The 19,099-nt window shown below is 39.3% G+C and overlaps 1 protein-coding gene across 9 annotated transcripts in view; it reads right to left on the minus strand.

The window, feature by feature from the left end:
• Positions 1–19,099, minus strand: part of LOC107091628 (ryanodine receptor 1-like) — a 101,501-nt gene that overhangs the window by 33,285 nt on the left and 49,117 nt on the right. For all 9 annotated transcript variants that reach the window (XM_015385659.1, XM_015385663.1, XM_015385660.1 and 6 more), the window contains 35 exons: positions 18,451–18,659; positions 18,023–18,369; positions 17,753–17,888; positions 17,519–17,679; positions 15,572–15,734; positions 15,416–15,502; positions 14,943–15,169; positions 13,804–14,248; positions 13,151–13,726; positions 12,851–13,051; positions 11,314–11,425; positions 11,072–11,215; positions 10,692–10,965; positions 9,579–9,696; positions 9,354–9,486; positions 8,603–8,697; positions 8,366–8,501; positions 8,094–8,277; positions 7,907–8,018; positions 7,390–7,510; positions 6,859–7,028; positions 6,554–6,774; positions 6,300–6,390; positions 6,029–6,169; positions 4,878–5,041; positions 4,598–4,676; positions 4,402–4,491; positions 4,168–4,308; positions 2,877–2,954; positions 2,712–2,787; positions 2,499–2,622; positions 2,304–2,419; positions 2,138–2,205; positions 385–506; positions 84–133 (listed from right to left, as the gene is read on the minus strand). In XM_015385659.1, coding sequence (XP_015241145.1) covers positions 84–133; positions 385–506; positions 2,138–2,205; positions 2,304–2,419; positions 2,499–2,622; positions 2,712–2,787; positions 2,877–2,954; positions 4,168–4,308; positions 4,402–4,491; positions 4,598–4,676; positions 4,878–5,041; positions 6,029–6,169; positions 6,300–6,390; positions 6,554–6,774; positions 6,859–7,028; positions 7,390–7,510; positions 7,907–8,018; positions 8,094–8,277; positions 8,366–8,501; positions 8,603–8,697; positions 9,354–9,486; positions 9,579–9,696; positions 10,692–10,965; positions 11,072–11,215; positions 11,314–11,425; positions 12,851–13,051; positions 13,151–13,726; positions 13,804–14,248; positions 14,943–15,169; positions 15,416–15,502; positions 15,572–15,734; positions 17,519–17,679; positions 17,753–17,888; positions 18,023–18,369; positions 18,451–18,659 — 5,712 coding nt within the window. The remainder of the gene's footprint in view (positions 1–83; positions 134–384; positions 507–2,137; positions 2,206–2,303; positions 2,420–2,498; positions 2,623–2,711; positions 2,788–2,876; positions 2,955–4,167; positions 4,309–4,401; positions 4,492–4,597; positions 4,677–4,877; positions 5,042–6,028; positions 6,170–6,299; positions 6,391–6,553; positions 6,775–6,858; positions 7,029–7,389; positions 7,511–7,906; positions 8,019–8,093; positions 8,278–8,365; positions 8,502–8,602; positions 8,698–9,353; positions 9,487–9,578; positions 9,697–10,691; positions 10,966–11,071; positions 11,216–11,313; positions 11,426–12,850; positions 13,052–13,150; positions 13,727–13,803; positions 14,249–14,942; positions 15,170–15,415; positions 15,503–15,571; positions 15,735–17,518; positions 17,680–17,752; positions 17,889–18,022; positions 18,370–18,450; positions 18,660–19,099) is intronic.

The following is a 19,099-nucleotide window of genomic DNA, read 5'->3' on the forward strand; positions in this document are numbered from 1 at the left end:
GGAGGATAGACTAGAGTGAAACAGGAAGAGGATAAATAAAGAGAAGCTAAACAGGGGATGACACCACCATGCAAATTCCTTACCAAAAAGAGATACTCTGTGCCTCACCAAGGCAGCCAACTTACAGAAGATACTGAGGTTGGAGAAGAAAAGAGGAAAAGCAGGGGCAGGGAGGGAGGATGGTAAGGGAGGGGGGAAGAGGGCAAGTAAAATGTTTCAGGTACACAAAAACTATAAGAGAGGTTAAGGAAATAACAGATATTCTACAACACCAGAGATATGGAGGGACATGGCAGAAGGAGAGGACAGACATGGTCACTACCTACAGGGAAGAGCAGACAATAAACAGCTCTGCTCCCATCAAACAGAGACATAAAGGCACACCTGGCAATCATCTCTTTCTCTTTGTTGGAGGAATGGCCTCCACTGCCCAGAACCTTGGCAGGAGTAGAGAGGAAGTAAAGGCAATGGTTCTTGAAATATTGATTGACGAGTGGCAGGAGAATCTAGAAAAGGCAAGGGAGAATTGAATATTCAGCACAGGAAATAACCTGCTAGAAACATAGAGCACTGAGTATGGCAGTGGTTTCTGCATTTAGTGCAGATGATGGCCAAAAAGAGCCTATTTGGAGAAAGGCTAGAAGTAGTCTAACAGTAGTAATCTTGTTTCAAAGACCTTCACTGAAGTACGCTGCTTCACTGAAGATGCTGCCTCAGCATCATAAAGTTAACGGATGTTAATTAAGCATGCATTGTTTTGATAATACCAGATCTGCCATTGCACTCAAAGATTTCTTAATGGTCTGACCACAAATGAAAAATTATTGTTGAACACAGTGTAAAAAATTATCCATTTACCAGAATAAATGAATTAGATTAAAAAAAGCTGTAAAAGCAAATGAATTCAGAAAAAGGTTTTTATTTTATTTTATTAAAGGCTTGATAATATAGATAAATATATGTTACTTTTAAAAACCCCGACACATAGAATATATTTGTTGAGTTTAATGATCAGCTATGAGATTTGAAACAGATTAAATGTGGAGGCCCACTCAGTCCTGTGCTCGGACCTAATCTTTCTAAATTACCTAAGAGTTTCTAGCTTACTGCAAAGGGATTGATTTCAAGATATTTTTATCTTGCTCTATCAAAATGTGAGATAGGTAAACCGAACTGTACAGAAACTAAAATAAGAGATGCTTTTAGGCTGGATCAACACTAGTGATCGAAAGGGTGTTTTTGGAAAGACAAACAGTAATTATTGCAAAGCAATGACAACAGATAAACAAAAATAATATGTAAAGGCATTAATATCTCTCAACATTTAATTCAATGCAAACATTGACTAGAAAAAGTAAGTAGTCTATCCAGGTTTTGGAAACACAATAAATTCATCCTAACAACATTGTTTTTCTGACTAAAGCTGCCTTTGACTATAGTGGTTTTCTTTTGCATTAAACAACAAGCATCCCCAAAGACGTCATTGCACAGAAAAATGGTTTGGGTGAAATAATGACCAATCTAGTTGGCTAAACCAATCATGGTTAGATTGGAATTTGGTTAGACCATGCCATTTATTTATTTATGCCATTTAGCCTTTGTTGTAACATTACCATTAATTATGAGTATATTTCAAGAAGCATTATTGGGGAAAATTGGCTCTGGATGCAGGAATTTGCCCTGCAACCTTAGGGTTGGTGTTTCAAGTCCAGGTCCTGGCTTTAAATGTCGTCACTAACCTTTTAACCAAAAGATTGGTAAACACATAACTACTAACCAAATGGATATAATTCAACCAATTTTTTGGATTGTAAAGATTAATCTGTTTCTAGGGTGTGTTATCCAAAGGCAGGATGTCTGACTCTTTTTAGAAAATCTGATTTTAAAATGGGGTCAGACACCTTTTATTATTAATATTATTGCATACATTGATACTGCAACAACAATACATTTCTGAAATATCTGGTCAGCCCTTCTTATCCTATTAGTTCCCACTTTAGCAAAGATACCTTAAAACAATCTACCTTATATCCAGATCAATAACAACTTAATTTCTTTAAGCCGACTGTAAAACTAGCTACAATCCAAAGCATTAATATGGGGGTTAAATATTCAAGGCAAAGTTTCTTCTGCTCACCTTAGCAAAGAATTTAATCTCCTGTTCATGTGGAGACTTCTCCACACGACCACTGCTAACTACAGCCTCTGTTATTCAAAAAGAAAACAAGTGAAATGAAATGAAAATGCAAAGAAATGGGTGAAAGCTGATCATCGACAGGAAGCCTTTTCTAACATCTGTTTACCGAGATGAGCAATGAACTCCTGAGCAATGTCCATCCATTTAAGAAGCTTTTGGAGGAATCCGTAAGCAAATCGTTTCTCTATGGAAGAAATGTCCTGCTCCATGTCCTTTAAACCCCTGAGAACAGAGAAGAAAAGTCAGTGAATTATGGACAGACCTGACAAAGGACACAGAAATTGTAAGATTTCTGGCTTGCCTGGTCACAGCGTATCCATTGAGCTGGAGGAACTTAAGCAGGTCCTGGGCTTTCTCTCTGTCCCGGGCCTTCTCCTTGGCTGTCAGGGTGTCATAAGGCACAAGCAAAGGATGTGTGCCACCACCTGATAGGAAACATTTTCCTGATCAGCATTCTAAGCCACCACTGTCTCTCTAAAACAACATCATCATTTCAAATCCAAATAACTCCTGCCTTTAGCCTGGAGCTCCATCTTCTTTTTCCTGCCCCAGGTGTTGTGGTAGTTCTCAGCCAGCTGCTCAGCCATAGACTGTTTGGAAAAGAAAAACAGGAAGCAGTTCACTAAGATCTGAAAGCTCAACATGAAGGCAGGTGGTGATAACTTTAACCTGTGCAAACCTGGAGTTCTCTGGACAAAGCCATCCCTGAGATGTCTATTGGCTGAGGGTTGTAACCATGACTGGGATCATAAGTGGCCTGAAGAAACAATCAAGCAAAAGAAAAACAAACATGAATCAGGAATTAAAATGACAGCTTTTCTGTTATACTCAGTTTACGTGTTTATATCCTTATCCTTTTAAGATACCTTTCCATATTCCCTATTTAGTTGTTTTTTTTAAGTCTGACCTGTGGATTTTGATGCTTCCACATTTATTTTAGGTTTTGCAATCTTTTTATAATTCAGAAGGAAAATGATATGCATCAAGGAATAAATAAAAAAACAACTTGGAGGCAGTAGTTTGGAATTTAATAACAATACCCTGGTCTTTTACAGAGCTTTACTGAGACCCAAACAAAAAGCACAATGTCAGAAATACTTTATTAATCCCAGAGGGAAATGTAAACAGCATGAAATAAATAAATGACTAGTGAAATATTGAAATGTCTATTAATAACATCGTAATTAATTATTGGTAGATTTAATTATACAAATGATAGCTGTATGGCACATTTAATCATTTATTTTCTGTATCACATTAATAAATGCAACATTAGATTATTTAACGGCTCATATTTGTAGTTCTTGTTGAATTTATTTATTTCATTTTGCCCCTTTAGCCTTCCATAGTAGATATTTTCCTTTTTATTTTTATTTATTTATTTTTTTTTGAGAACATTTAAAGTTAAAAAGCCAGACTCAGAGAAGCAGGTTATTGAAATTGGATAAAGGGATTTTAGTACCCTGTCAGCCAAGCTGGGCCCCTTGTCTAACTTTGTATTCTATAGACTGTAGAAAGACAAAGACTTAAAGCTCAGATTTTAAAATCTCAGCATGATCTATTATTAAATATATTCTATAAGAATGATTAAAAAATAATTAGATCACAGATTAAAATACCTAAAAAAGAAAGATTTGATACTACTTTTATTCTGTATATTTTTCTTATTTTCCCTAAAATGTTCTGAGGAACCTGGTGCCTCCACTTTTAAAATCAATATACTTTGCTATAGTTTTTTTTTTGAAATTGCTACTTTTTCATTTCCACCAAACCGACAACTTTTCTCAACACTTAAGTATTTGTAAAAACGATTTATAAAGTAAACTTTTTTTTAAATGTGGAATACCCCCTACTTATGCTGCTAAACCTCATGATATGAAAAATACACAGAGGGTGGTATATATATGCAGTTTAATTCTGTACAATACAGGTAAAACGTGTGTGACCAGATTTTTGTCTGTGTGATGTACCTGAGCAGTCTGGGAGATTTTGCGAGTGGAGGCCTTCTTCTCCACCTCTCCCTCACCATCCCTGGCTTTTTCCAATGTCCATTCCCATGCCAGCATTGCTTTGACAGACTCTTTAATTGGCCAACGATAGATCTCCTTGTCCTGAGGTCAAAAGAAAAGACAAGTTCAAAATACACTAAAAATTCATATTTTTACAACTCATTCCTGATAAACAGGAAGCAGAAGAATACTTACCTTTTCTGAGAACGTCTTGTACGGCCTTAGCATCGGGTGAGTTTTAGCATTCTCGTCCAACACTTCTCCATAGGTCCAGTTGTTCTGAATCTGAAACAAACATTTTGAGCTTTCACGCAAACTTTAAAGACATAATTTTTAAATAAATATAATAAAAACTATAAATTGATGAGATTTCACATTTTATTTCACCAACCTTTTCAAAAGCCCACTTATCATGAGTGTGTTCTGCATACTTGTTGATGAAAGCATCTAGCCTCTCAGGTATGATGGTGCTGTGGAAGAATTTACAGCTTTTTATTCATATTCTACACTGTTGGAACAGTTTAAATATTTCAGTTTTCTAACACTCGCTGAGAAATATAAGGATAATCTCATAATAACATATTCTATACCACATCCTTTGCAATGCATGAAATCTAGATTAAGATAGTGTGAAATCTTTCAAAAAAATCGTTCCTCCTGTCAATGCTTACTTGGTGGTCTCGACTGGTTTGGGATCAAAGTTGCCTTCCGCGTCCACCGAGGCCTTTTTCTCAGTGTGAGAGGAGTAAGTGGCGTCCACATAATCAGGAGGGATGGCGCCCGCTATAGCGCAGAGGCATGGCATGGCAATCTTAAATAGCTCGGAATCAAATTTCTGAAGTGTGAACCAGAAAGGAGAATACATTTAACGTCTTCTCATTTCATCAGCTTGTTCTTTTGTCTTGTTTTTTTCCCCAACAAAAAAATCTAGAATATGTACATATTTGCTTAATACTAATGAATTTATTGCAAGATTAATGATTCAAAAACTGTTTACATCCAAAGCCTTGAATTTACCTGGTAAAATCCATCTGAAAAACTGACAAATATACTAGTAGAAAACTATTACAAATTAAAAAAACCTGGTTTCAAAATGTCTAAACCCTTACAGTGACACCTTTTATATTTAGTCCCAGCATTCAGTCTGTCTGCATCCCACGCCTTCACTTCGAAACATGTCCCCATTCCCCCATGAAAAACATCTCTAAATTTATCAGATGATAAAGACACCTCTTATTCACAACTATTTTCATATCACAGATCTCTAACAGTTAGGCCTAGGCTTATTTCCCTTCATACTGTAGCTATAAAATCTTCTATTAATGTCTGCATGTCACCCAACAATAAATCACCTTTTGATCATCAGCCTGGTAGACACTGAGAATTTGGGCTATTTAGGTAAAAACTGATGCACATCTGGAATACTCTATATTTAATCCATGTTGACAAAATGCCCAGTTCCATCAATAAAAGAATAGCCCCACAGCATGATGCTGCCACTACTGTGTTTTCCTGCTTTTATGGGAGATTCTAGATGGGCTTGGATGTTATCTTTGGATATTATAATTTGCTCTTAATGTTTTCCATCTTTGAATAATAAAATAAAATTTTTGATACCCTTCCCCTGATTGATACCATCACTCAATCTGACCCTTTGGCATCTTTGTAACCAAAGCGTAGCCTTTAGCTATAGGATGAAACTGAGCGAAGGTCAGGAAATGTGAAACTATTCCTCAACCCCTGCAGCTCCTATTAGCATTAAACAACACATAATCCCAATAAAAATCAGAACGATGTGAATATTGCAAAACTTATCTCTTACCTTATGGGCCAATGATTCAAAGATTCCCCAAAAGAGCTTTCGAGACAGATGAAGCTCCTCCTCTGAGGTCACTCCGAAGTTCGCCCATCCGTTTGGTAAACAGTAGTACTTCCAGCAGCGCTCATAGTGATTAGTGAGCAGCTGAAATGAGAATAAGGGTTTCTATAATGTGTATACTCAAAAAAGACTAATCTCTTGGTCATAAAGGTATTAATTAATTGTAGATAAATAGTTTTTCTGAGACACACAATGTTTAGGTGATTAATCAAACCTTCAGTGGCATCTTTGCATATTCATTCAGGATGGGTACATCGAATACCAGCCGTCGGAGCAGATGTTGCAGCATGGAGGGTTTGAGGTACCTGTAGATTCCATTCAAACCATTAATGAGTAAAACTTTATATATTGAGAAAGGTATGATTTGTCTTTCTTCTTAGTTTGGATCAGATGGTGCATTTAAGATGAACTAGTGTTTCGTTTTCAATTTTTTTCTTGCAAAAGAAGATCTAAATCTGTAACACTGACTTGCAGAGCGACATCAGGCACTCTTCAATGACATCCCTCTGGGCCTTGGTCAGAGCTCGGCCGCGCGACAGGCGGTAAATGGTGTGGAGCATGGAGTCGATCATAATGGCTCTATGGTCCGTCCCAGCAAACAGTGGGGCACACTTGGTGAGCAGAGGCAGAACTGCTGAGCAGAGGTAGCGGTTCAGAGCCAGCGCCATTTCAGTTGTACTGAAGGCCACCTAATGTCAAAGAAAACTGCTGTTAGAGGACCTACAAGAGATCACTGGAACTGTTAAACTCGCCCTATGTCCAGTGATACTCACTGTATCCAGAGAAGCTCCAGCTCTCATGTCGGGAAGGAAGCCGACTTCAAGCACATGAAGCAGGAAGTCCTGATTGTCAATGCCGTAGACTCTGTCGAGGAACAGCACCATGGAGGCTTTGTGGTCCGGCACAAAACTGGCAGACATCTTTGGCTCTATGATCTGACCATCTGTTGTTTGACAGAAATGATAAATACATGAGAATGCATTTATCACTGCACTGGAATACTATAGATGCATCAAGAAAATGGCAGACTAGCAGCTTGCATGACACTGGCCAAAAGAACCTCCTGTCAGACACTCAAAAACCTGGAATTTGTCGTATTTTTGAAGGCAGCATAATAATCACTACAAGTTTGCTCCCAAGCTCAACAATAAATGTTACTACAGAGGAAAGAAAAGCCAATTATAGTAATTTTCTCTATCACCGAGTAACAGAACATAAAAAGAGGCTAAACTTTTAGCAGCATATAAAGAGATCATTTAAACACTTTTATATATAGATTTATCCAAAAGTTTTTATTGCCTTACCTTTACCAAAGGCAGGTATCTGAACCGGCAGGCTTATTACTCCCACCAGGTCCTCTATGGGCACCAGAGATCTGAGGATCGCTCGGATTCTTAGAGCTTCACCTTTCCCTGCTTGGATTAGCTGCAAGCAAACAAAAGAATGACATGCATGAAGCTTGTCTTTCAACAATGCAACTGGGGCGTGCTGGTGGAGCAGGGGTTAGCGCGCACGACCCATGTACTCGACGTGGCCAACCAGGTTCGAATTGACCTGTAGTCCTTTGCTGCATGTCTCTCCCCCTGTTTCATAACCCCTTTCCTGTCAGCCTACTGTCAAAAAAATTAGCCACTAGTGCTGCAAAAACTCATTAAAAAAAGCAATGAAACTACAGCTTAAGTTATTGACAACTAATGCTAAACTCTTGATCAAGACCAAAAATGTTCAGTTTTCCTTCACTCATTATAAACTTTCTTATTCTTTATTGCCCCCTTTATATGTGGTCAGCAACAGTGTTAATAAAATATTTTTTTTCCTTACATGCATCTCAGGTGCACAGCGGCCCAGTAGATCGATTAGTGCGGAGTAGAAGGACATGATGGCATTCCCCAGGTGAACACGGTTCTCCTCATGCTGTCCCTCACCTCCAAACCTGCCAACCATGACAATGATTGTACAGAATGAAAGAAAGAAAAATTTTTAACATTTTTGATCTTCATGCACTCACATGAACCGTCTGTCTTTTTTCACCGTTGGTCCATCCCTTGCTGGATCCTCTGAGATCTTAATGGCCTCCTCCATGGCAGCCAGTAGACCGTTGCCACCCTCTCCTCTCAGGGCTGGGCCAAAGCATTCAGGGCGACGGATGAGCAAACGCACAACAACATTGGCATTCTCCTCTACGCTCTCTCCTGCAAAGACAAGGGGAATGCACATTTAAGTAGCTGCTGATGAATCTTGATGCTATTATTATGAAACATGCTGATATTGATGGCAGACCATTCACAAACACAGCAAAGCGCAGGAAATCCAGATATCTCTCTCCTCCACACGGATTCCAGCCAATGTCCGGGTAACCCTTAGATAGAAGCATTGGACAACTCTGCAGTCCGCAGCCAGCCAGATAGGTCACTACCTATAACAACAGGAACATGAAACACAGAAATGGATTATCCTGAAAGCCAACATGTGCTTTCTGGTAGAATTTTGCTTTTTTGCTGTTTCATTTGCTCCAACCATTTCAAGGTCCTGCTCTTGCAAAGCCAAGGCCAGCTCATTGTTGTCGATGCAGGAGGCAGCAGCTACATCCAGAGGCGTGGACCCACGCATCCCTGCATTTAAAGGGGAAAAGACTTTATTGAATTCAGTCCACAAGAAAAAGAGTTTTTGTCAAAGGGATTCTTTACAAGATGGATATTCCCAAATAATGAGGAATATCATGTGGAGGAACAATGGTCATTGCAAACATTTAGATAGGAGCATTTGCGGAGAAATTATGAAATGATCTAATCATGAACAAATACTGAATAGCTTAAAAGATCTATATTGATTGACTTATTTTTAGATTTTTATATCAGATAGATAATACAATTTTGAACCTCCCTATTTAGACATTTTTAGAAAACATGTTTTAGAGATTTAACATAAATGAATTTGGACAAAACACACCAGGCATGCACTTTTCTCTGTGGCTTTAAAGTATTAATCCTCTGTGGTGGACATCACTCTTTGTGATTTCTTTCAAATTCCGAATCAAAATTATCTTTATTAGCCAAGTTTTTGTGCATAAAAGAGAAATGGTACTTTGGTATTCCGTTGCTCAGATTTAAATATACAACTTATAATATACCGAACATCATTATGTCTATTCTTGTGTTTTCTCTTTTATGTTCTTTAGCCTATCTATTAGCTTTCTCTCACATTTTTCTTTCAGAAATATTGTGCATTAAATCAGATTATTCAAGCTTTTGAAAATAAGCATACTGACCCAAGCCAATGCCACTGTTCTGCAGCAGATAATTCAGGTGGTCGAACATGGAGCGTTGGTTCTGCCGGCTGATACGACAGAAGTAACACAGGAAGCGACAGCAGTTGGTCACCATTTGAGGGAATCGAATCTCCTAGAAACAAAAATGGGAAAATTAGGAAAAACTGTTTTTTTCATGGTGTGTAGAAAAGAAAGTTCTTTAAAATACAGAAAACTCTACATTACCTTGGAGTCCCCTCCCCCACCCAACACATTGACCATCACCTCCATGACGGTTTCATGCATCCCAAGAGCTCTCATCAGGTTAGGGTGCTGATAGAACACCTTGTTGTTCATGATGTTCCTGCAACGCATAAGAACATTTCCGTAAGTTAGAATCACTTTAATAGATTTAGGTGGAGTAAATGTCATAATTCCATTAATATTAGATGTTAAACCTTTAAAAATAGTCAAATCAGAGACATCCCAAAGGCAAAAGCGAACTAAGCTGATCCTAAATCTAGGTTTCCCATAAAAGCTTCCATTGGCACATAGATTAATGAGCTTAACATTTTTGATATGTCTTTTAAAATGACTTGACTGGTAAAACTGACTTGATCTTTTTCTGCATAAATTGAAATTATTTTTATTTAATTGTATAACATGTTCTTGTAAGATTAAAAGGAACTGGTATGTTTATTTGTTTGTTAAATTGAGAGAAAAATATTTCTCTTTTTATATTTCATTTTTATGGTGATGCAATTATACACCAAATTGTTTCTTGTTCAGTGGAATAAATTGTGTTCTGCTGTTTGTTTCTATTGTTTATTTAGAACATTTTCTTTGGCTCACCATAAAGGCATTACTAAAAAATACAATGAAAAATAGAAAACAAACAATAAATAAACATAAATACACAGCGGTCCAATAAAATGCATGAAGCTAGAGCAGTTCAGGTATTATGAGCAGATGCTTTACTTTTTGAATTCAAGAAAGTGATGGCGTTTGGGACACTTTATGTTTTAGGGAACCTCTAGTCAGGGGAACCCTGTGGTGCCTCCCAGACCTCAGAAGTTAAAACTGGCAGGGCAAAGGGTGAGAGATGTCTGCTACAATCCTCCGAGCCTTCCTCCATGTCCTGCCTTTGTAGATAAGGATCAGAAAGACCCACATCTACATCTATTGTCTAAAAAAATGCCTTAGCAAATAATATTCAGTGATTTCCTTTAAGCTCATCCAGTTAAAAATGGCTTCCTCTCTTAAATTCCACCATTTCTTTCTTAGGGCTCCAGATCTAATTGCTTGAGGCCCATAGACAACCAGGGCCTTCCCTTACTAGGAAAACATGACCTAACTGACCCGATGCTTTGGATCATAAGCCTCTCCTCTTCAGGACCCATCTGGACGATGAGCAGCGATCGGATCTGTCCCAAACACTCCAGCAGGTCCATGGTGTCTTGAATGGACACGGCATTGATGGCATAGGCTTTGGGCAGAGCTCTTATCAGCTCTCCGAGGCCGTCGTACTGCCTGTGGAGCAGGCTGAACATCAAACGCACCAGTTCGGGGTTTTGGATAAAAGACTCCTGGGCCCAGTGGATCATGGTGTGGGAGATAAGCTCCTGAAGGGTACCTAAGTAAAACATTTATGATTTCAGTCCAATCAGGCTAAATTCATTTTTATAGTTTCAGGATATTTATAGAAAACAAAACTCAGGGAAATTCAGAGTTCCTCTTACTTGGTTTTGGTTCCTCCTCCACCTCTGGCTTTTCCTCTTCTTCCTTTTTGCGGAAGTTCTTAACCTTTTCCACCAGACTGAGGAGTCTACCCCTGAGTGATGTGTCCACCTCCTCTTCCTCTGCTTCCTGCTCTATGTGTACACCTACAGAAATATAATGTAAAGTTACAATCCAAAATGTATTCAGATAACAGAATAAAAATGATCAAATTCTATAGATGCTAATAAAAGGAACTTCTTACCGCAGTGAAGCAGGATCTCATTATGGAAATTAGCCAATGTCTCTCGCACGTCCTCTGGAACAGGACAGTCTTCATCCTCTGGGCCATGTTTGAAGTTGGTCAGTAAGATAACCTTCAGGACGAGCACAGTGGGAGAAACATATCAGCATAAATGCTGTAAAAATATACAATAACATGTATTTAGATTCAAGTTACCGTAGTAAAAACTTACTAGTATTCAAAAATAACATACTGTAGGGATCACTTTTCATAATTCTGCCTCCTTCTATTTCTCTCTATCTTGTTAGTTTAAAGTCTAACTAAGTCATGTCCTTGACACTGATGACTAGCTTAATTACTCATTCCATTCACCTGTATAACTCTGCCCGGTTTCTCATCACTGCTCATCGGATCCACCTGCTCCTGCCTCTATTTAAGGGGCTTGCATCCAGTCATCAAGGCCAGATTATTCTTGTTTTCTCAAGCCAGTGGTGAGAGTGTTTTTAGAGTTCCTTGGTGTTTCTGGTTTCCTGATCCTGACCTATCTTCCTCTCAAACAATTGGCCTGCTGTTCCTGTCTGAAAGGATTTACCTGAACTGTCTTTGGACTCCTGAACGTCTGAGCCTGCTTGTTCCTCTTCTGATCTGTTTGCCAGACCTGGCTTTGGATTCCTGCATTTTCTGCGGGGCTGCGGTATCTGGGAGACTCTCATTATGTTGGCAGCCCATCGGCCTGATCCTACCTTGTTCTATGGCTATAGATCAAACTTGTAAGCCAGGTTAGTGACTCCCGTTCATAATCTTCCACCGTTTGAGTTTCCTGCCTCAGACATTCAAGCAGCTGTTCTCAAAGACCTGTTCATTTTAATAAAAGCTTTTTGAGTAATCCCACTATCTTTCTTGCCTAAATATTGGGTCCTTTGTTCTGGATTCTGACAACTTTACCTTCTCTCTGTTTTTTCCCATCACAGTAGCTTCATCTGGAATATTAATATCTTTGGAATAAGAGCTATAATGGTGTGTTTTTTTTTTGTTTGTTTGTTTTTTTCCTTTCCCCAAAAAAGTTAAAGAATCCTGCAAATATAACTTTGCAGGATTCTTATATAAGAGAAGAGGATTAATGTTTTTATTGAGGTTAGCCATTATATATGTTTATATATAATTACACAACCAGCTCATTTTTGTGGGCTTCGTAGATCTGTAAAGAGCCTTTATTTTATTTAATCATCATTCTAAATCTAAAATACTTAAATGTCACATCAGGTTTAGACAATTGTATATACAAGAGAGATGCTTTAAAATACAGTTAACTTTGAAATTTCCTGTTTTTTAAACAAATAGTTTTCTTTTTTTTTACTGCCAGAATAAGCAAATTATAAGGAATCTATAGGAACACAGTAACTCATAGCTTCTCCATCCAAACACCGCCTTTGTAAAAGATTCTCATCTTGAGTAACTAAAGATTATTAATTGTGGAGATAAATTCAAAGAGGACTGAAAGACCATTGTGCCCGGCTCAGTCTAAATACACCTTGTTGCTGTTCACCACTGTTGGTACCTGATCTTGCGGTGGTGATCGGAACTCGCGGGTCCTGCGGGCGGTCTCTGCAGCCGACATGGTGAAAGCTTTCATCAGCAAGTTGTAGCGCACTCGCTGATTCTTCTGGACATCCGTCATGAACCTGTTTGAGTAAGCGACGATGGTTTCCACTCTGTGCCTGAGCTCGCAGTCACAGAAGTACTGCAGAAGGGTGCACATCTGAAAGGCAAAACGCAATTAGTCAATCACCATTTCTATGATTGATTTTCATGTGACGTGAACATTTCACAGAGACAAAGGTTTAGACGTTAAAACAACCTGCAGCTTGACAGACTCTGGCAGCTTCATTTGAAGAAGTCCTTCCTCTGGACCCTCCTCTTCCTCTTTGCCTTCTGGCTCCACTGCCTCCTCCTCTTTTTCTTCCTCTGCTTTCTCTCCATCCACTTTACCACCTTTGGCCTCCTCTTCTTCTTTATGTTCACCCTCCTCACCTTCTTCTTTAGGCTCAGCCTCCTCACCCTCTTGCTCCTCTTTCTCCAGCTCTTTCAGGCCCTCCTCTTCCTCATCACCAACCCCCTCATCCTCAAGCTCTGCCTCCTCTGTTTCCTCTTCCTCCTGCTCTTTGCTCTCCCCCTCAACAGCTTCCCCCTCCTCAGTCTTTTCTCCTTCCTCCTCCTCCTCTTCCTCCTTGCCACTGAAAACGTTTGGATCGATCATCTTGAGGATGTGCTTGGTGTCCTCGTCGTTGAAGATGCCCATAATGAGAAGCGTACTGATGAGCTTGAGGATGGGGACGAAATGGAACTCTACACTGCCACCTACTGGATCGCGCATTGCCTGACTACCATCCAGCACAGCTTCTGTCAGCATGTTAATAGCTCTGGTTTTTAACTCCTGCAAAAGAAAATCAAAGCCATTAAGAAGCATTCTAAATTAACACATTCTGTTATTTTTTATGCTTTTTTTTTTACCTGTAGTGGAAACACTGGACTTAGGGTGTATATATCAGGATCTGTGCCTACAAAATTAACAGATGAGAAATGCAGCTTTGGTCGTAAGCAGGTGGTGAGGCCAACACCAGGAAGAGAGTGGGCTTTCTTCACATCAGTATACAGCTTGATGCTTAGAGTCTCCTGAGACATGGGGACTATAAACTCCTTGTTAGTGCCTAGACGGGCCCGTTTAGCCGACTCCAGGTGAATGCTGATCAGCAGGTCATAGTAGCCGCTTCGTAGAGGCCCTGGAAGGTAGGTATTCTCTGTGGCATAGAAGAGCTGAGACTCGTCCACATGGCTACACAATGCGTGAGCTACTCGGTTGTTGCCAAGAGCACACACAGCACAGTACAGCATGAGCGTGTGGTAGTGGAACTTCATGAGATCCAGGCGCTCTGACAGCTCCAGGATGTCAATACACCTGTAATAACACAAGGTATTCTTAATGTTTGACAAATATAAAATATTTCTATCAAAAACTGTCCCTAAAGTCATAAATGACCAAAGTGATGCATGGCCAAACATCTTGTCTTCTATAAAATAGATAGTTTTGAATCTAATTAACCCAGGATTTGGTATGTAAGAGCACAAAACAACATTAAAAATCAGCCTGAAGTTGGACAGTCTTTGTAAAAATGTGTGGAGGTTAAATTCCCCAACTGCTATGACACGATTCAAGCTTCTGTGGGATTAAAGTCTGTAGGGTCCTGGTTAGAGCATGGATCAGACCCACCCAAATAGCTGCTACCCAGTTGTTGGTCTCATTGAGTAATGAGGTGATAGCCAACCATATCAGGGCAATTTAAACAAGAGATCAAAATGAATACTATTACCATATAAAGGTCATGTATAAAGTTGTTGGTGATGCTTTAATGCAGGCATGCCAAAAGTCAGTCCTCGAGGTTTCCTTGCTTTAGCAAAGGTGATTCTGAGGATTGTAGTTCAGATAAATCCTGCTAATCAGCTATCAATGAAAATCAGCTGTGCTAAAGCAGGGAAACCTCTTAAATATGCAGGACAGCGGCCCTCAAGGACCGACTTTGGGCATGCCTGCTTTAATGATTTCTTTCCTCAGTTGCTGTGTGAAAAAAGTCAGAAACCAAACTGAATCTGACCTGTTCTCCTCTGGGATGTGAAGGGCCATCATGATGAGAGGTTCAACACACTCCACCATCCATCCCAGTCGCTCGCTCACTTTGCCAACCTCTGGTTTCAGGAAGTTGTTGGGCATACGGCTCCAAATTACAGGAGTAAGCATCTGGACGTCCAGCCTGGGAGGGCACTGAGGGACGGGATTCTTCCGTTCGCTGCGGAACATCGCTGCTGATATTGGCATGATGTTCTGATATCGGAGAGACAATAAAGATTTAGAAACATATCCTTCAGGGTCTTGGAGTTTTGACTTCCTGGGTGAATAATATAGACCATTTACTCTTCTTTGAAATTTAATTTCATATAAAGCCTCTTATTTTTCTTCATTAAAATTTTTAAAAGATTTTAGCCGTTTCTGCAGGTTGTAGGTAGCAAATCTCTATCTGGCTTGTAGAGGTTGAAGCTAATAAGCAGGTGTAGTTTTACTTTTTCTAACCTTGAGTTTGCCCAGCTCCAGCTGTGCCATGTTCTGATTGGTGGGTTGAATGAAGACTGCAGGGAACAGTTTGGTGTTAGGCTCCACCTGAAGGAGAATAAAGGCACAGTCAAACACAGCCTTAAGGTTACAAAAGCTAGCAGGCCCCTTCCATACCTGGTAGAAGGTGTTGATCTCCTTCCCATTGGCTGTAAAGGTCATAAGGCCTGTGGCTAGGTCCACCAGGCAGCCAATCACCATGTCTTCCTGGCTGAAGCGAGTCTGCTGGTTGCTTACCAGGTCTCCCCCCCAGACCATGTAACAGTTACTGTGCTTCATACTGCAAGCAGTTCGAACATATACAGTAAACTCAGCTCAGCTGACGTTGTCCAAGCAGACACGAATTAAAAACATAATACAAATTTTCTTGTCTTTATTTGGTTCCAAAACCATTTTCACTTTAACCTTCAGAAAACAAAAACACAGATTGGACACTATAATGGTTTATTAGGTGAATTTGAAACTAAAAATTAAATAATCATACACTGGACTTTGTTTTTCAAGGTTAAAGACGTTTCACTTCCCATCCAGAAAGTTTTCTCAATTCCAAATGTCTCGAGTGGCATTGAGCTCCAGGTTTTTATAGAGTAGCCCAACAAAAGCCTTGTTATGGCTTAGAAACCATGCAAATTAGACTGAAAACAGGTCCATCCCTTTGTAATCCCCAGTACAGTTCAAACCAAACAAGGCTGTGGCAAGTGGTCTATTTTTAACTTTCTTTTGGAATGACTATGACCTGGATGACTGAGAATCTTCACCAGCATACAATTACTCACATTCTTATTTAGAATTTTGGTCATCAAAACCTTTTAATGGATGATTTTCATGACTATCAACACCTCAATTAAAAAAGGTATCTGTTCAGTTTGGTATTCTGGGGGACAAACGTGTGCACAAACACAACGCCAAGATGGGGATTTTATAAAAAGAACTACAGCTCATTATAAGTAATTTCACTAAGAGAAAATTCACAAGTAGATAACATTTTAGACACATAACGACTCTCCCAGCAGTCGACACCCAGGAATGTGCTCACTAGGTAAAATATTAAAATAACAGTAAAATGCTTAAAGAAGTGCACTGCAAAAATATTTACCAAAGTCAAGTTTTCTTAAAATAAGTATATATTTTCTTGAATTAAGCAAGTTTTCATTTTCCAATAGAATAAGACAATTTCCATTTGAAATAAAAAAAAAAAACTGCATTGTCTTATTTCAAGTCCATAATATCTAATTATCATTTTTTAAGTGTAATAATACTTATTCCATTAGCAGATCATTTTGTTTAAAGACTCAAATTAAGGATGATTAAGATATTTCTACCTATTTCTAACTCTAACCCTATTTTTGCATATGCTATCAAACACAGACCTCTGTTATCATTTTAAATGTCAAAGTTTAAATATATTTTTAATATAAGCAGAACTTTTATTTAAAAATCTGCATATGAATAAAGACAATAAAGATTTCTGGAGCAATAACCTTTGGATAGATAAGACCAAACCTGAGCTGTCTGGTCATAATGTACTTCAACATTTTGGGGAAAAATCTAAACACCAAGAAATCATTATTAAAAAAAAACATCAAGCAAGGTGTTGGATTGCTGATAACTCTGCCTTGATCTGTAGCCACAGAATCTTGGCATCCTTTCCTCATTAACTTGATTAAGAGCTCCTCTGAACACTAAAGTATTCCAGAGTGAAATGTAAAACCATTTGACCAAAGCTGAAACTCAACCTAAATTGGGTCATTTGAGAAATGAAACGGCGCTCCAAAAAACTGGACCTAATTTCCTTCATAGCGAAAAAAACGACCAATAAAATCAGGCAGAAACCGACCAGAAAGAGAGACTGTTACTAAAGGTGGTTCCTGTGACGAAACATTTTTACTTTTTCACTTATTGCACTGCAGGTTTCATCTTACTAAATAAATAATGACGGTGTGGATCTATGCAGTGTTTTGGTGTTAAACCAGGTAAAACCACCACAACTTTTATACCATCCTGATATGTGAAACCCTATAACTGACATAGGGTGTACTTTGTTTTTCACAAAATTGCATTTACCTGTCATGAATGTTGCCTCTATCATCTCCCACAGTCAATGTGACGTTGCGCACCTTGGAGAGGTCAAAGTTCGGGTCGTACTGGTGGTAGTCAGGGGTGACCCAGCCAACCCACACGCAGGATGGCTCCTGTCCAGCAAAGATCCTAATTGCGTAGTAATACTGACAGGAGAAGAAGAAATTAGGAGAGTTTATTGAACTCCTCTTTAGGGACTGTAGCATTGTGTTTCCTCACAGTGGTGGTGCTGAGGATGATTTCAGGGTCGTCTCTGTCATCAGGGACGACATCTTCCACCAATCGCGGTACGGTTGGAGGCGCAGGAGGAGGGGCAAGGGGTGTCATAGCAGCTTTCTTGGCTTTAAAGAAAAATCTGTTTTTTGCAGTTAAAAGAAAATTAAAGATGTAAATGTGATGACTGCATGTAGTATAAACATTTTTTTCTCTAAAAGTCTCTGATGAATATATTCCTCCCCTTCAAATTAGGAAACACATGCAAAATCTTACCCTTTTTTCTTCCCCTTTTCTGACATGGTATCCTTCTCGTTTTCTATTGAGATCTCCTTCGCCACAGACGGCTCCTTCTTCTCATCCTCCTGTTCCTTACGACTGGCAGACTTCTTTAGAACTTCAAACTCAGAGTCGGGCTCCACCACCACCACCTCATCCTCAGGAATAGTAAGGGCTCGGGTGAGAGGCGTGGTGCCCGCTTGGACCTTAAAGGTCTCGTGGAACTGGACAGGCATGCTGAGTCTAAGGAACATCATGTCCGTGTTGGCGTTCTGTGACCCAAAGGTCTTGTGGGTCAACTTCAGACAGGGGGCGCTGTCCACAGTGCCGTCTACACGGGACACCTGAGTGACAAGGTGTTTTGATGCGACTATTATCTAAATGTAAAGTTTAAAGTATGATGAAAGCTGTGGATGAATAGCTACCTCGATGTGGTTGTGGTCGGTGGGAACGGGAACGAACTGAGGCAGGCTCTTACTGAACCACATAGTGATGTCTCGCTTCATGTTGATGGCAAAAGGTTCAAATCCTTCCTGCAGGCCACAGATGGCAAAATATCGCAGACTGCTGACATTTTGACCGAGATTGATCCTTCCAACCTGGGACAGGCCGAGGGCGCAGACTGGAATGAAACCTGAGGGGGGGAAACCCAGGGTATAAAATATTGCAGATCATCTGTTAAACAAGATTTAAAACTTTAACCCCTCAGAAAAACCATAGGAACACAACTCTTAGAGGATGTTGACCAAGTCCTTTCTCTTCTAATAAAAATAAAAACAAACATTCTTCATTGTTTAGGTTCCACCATTCCAGGTCCGTGTAAAGATTCTGAATTTCTCAGTTTTAACTTCCCAGAGTTTTAGTCCTTTGGTTTAACTTTGAAACATAGAAAGTTCTGAATTAATATAAACAAGGAAGGAAATACTAAACAAGGAAGAAAAGAAAGAAAGAAAGAAAGAAAGAAAGAAAGAAAGAAAGAAGTTTTAACTTCCCAGAGTTTTAGTCCTTTGGTTTAACTTTGAAACATAGAAAGTTCTGAATTAATATAAACAAGGAAGGAAATACTAAACAAGG

Source organism: Cyprinodon variegatus, unplaced genomic scaffold, assembly GCF_000732505.1.
Source record: "Cyprinodon variegatus isolate N-32 unplaced genomic scaffold, C_variegatus-1.0 Scaffold345, whole genome shotgun sequence".
Taxonomy (NCBI): domain Eukaryota; kingdom Metazoa; phylum Chordata; class Actinopteri; order Cyprinodontiformes; family Cyprinodontidae; genus Cyprinodon; species Cyprinodon variegatus.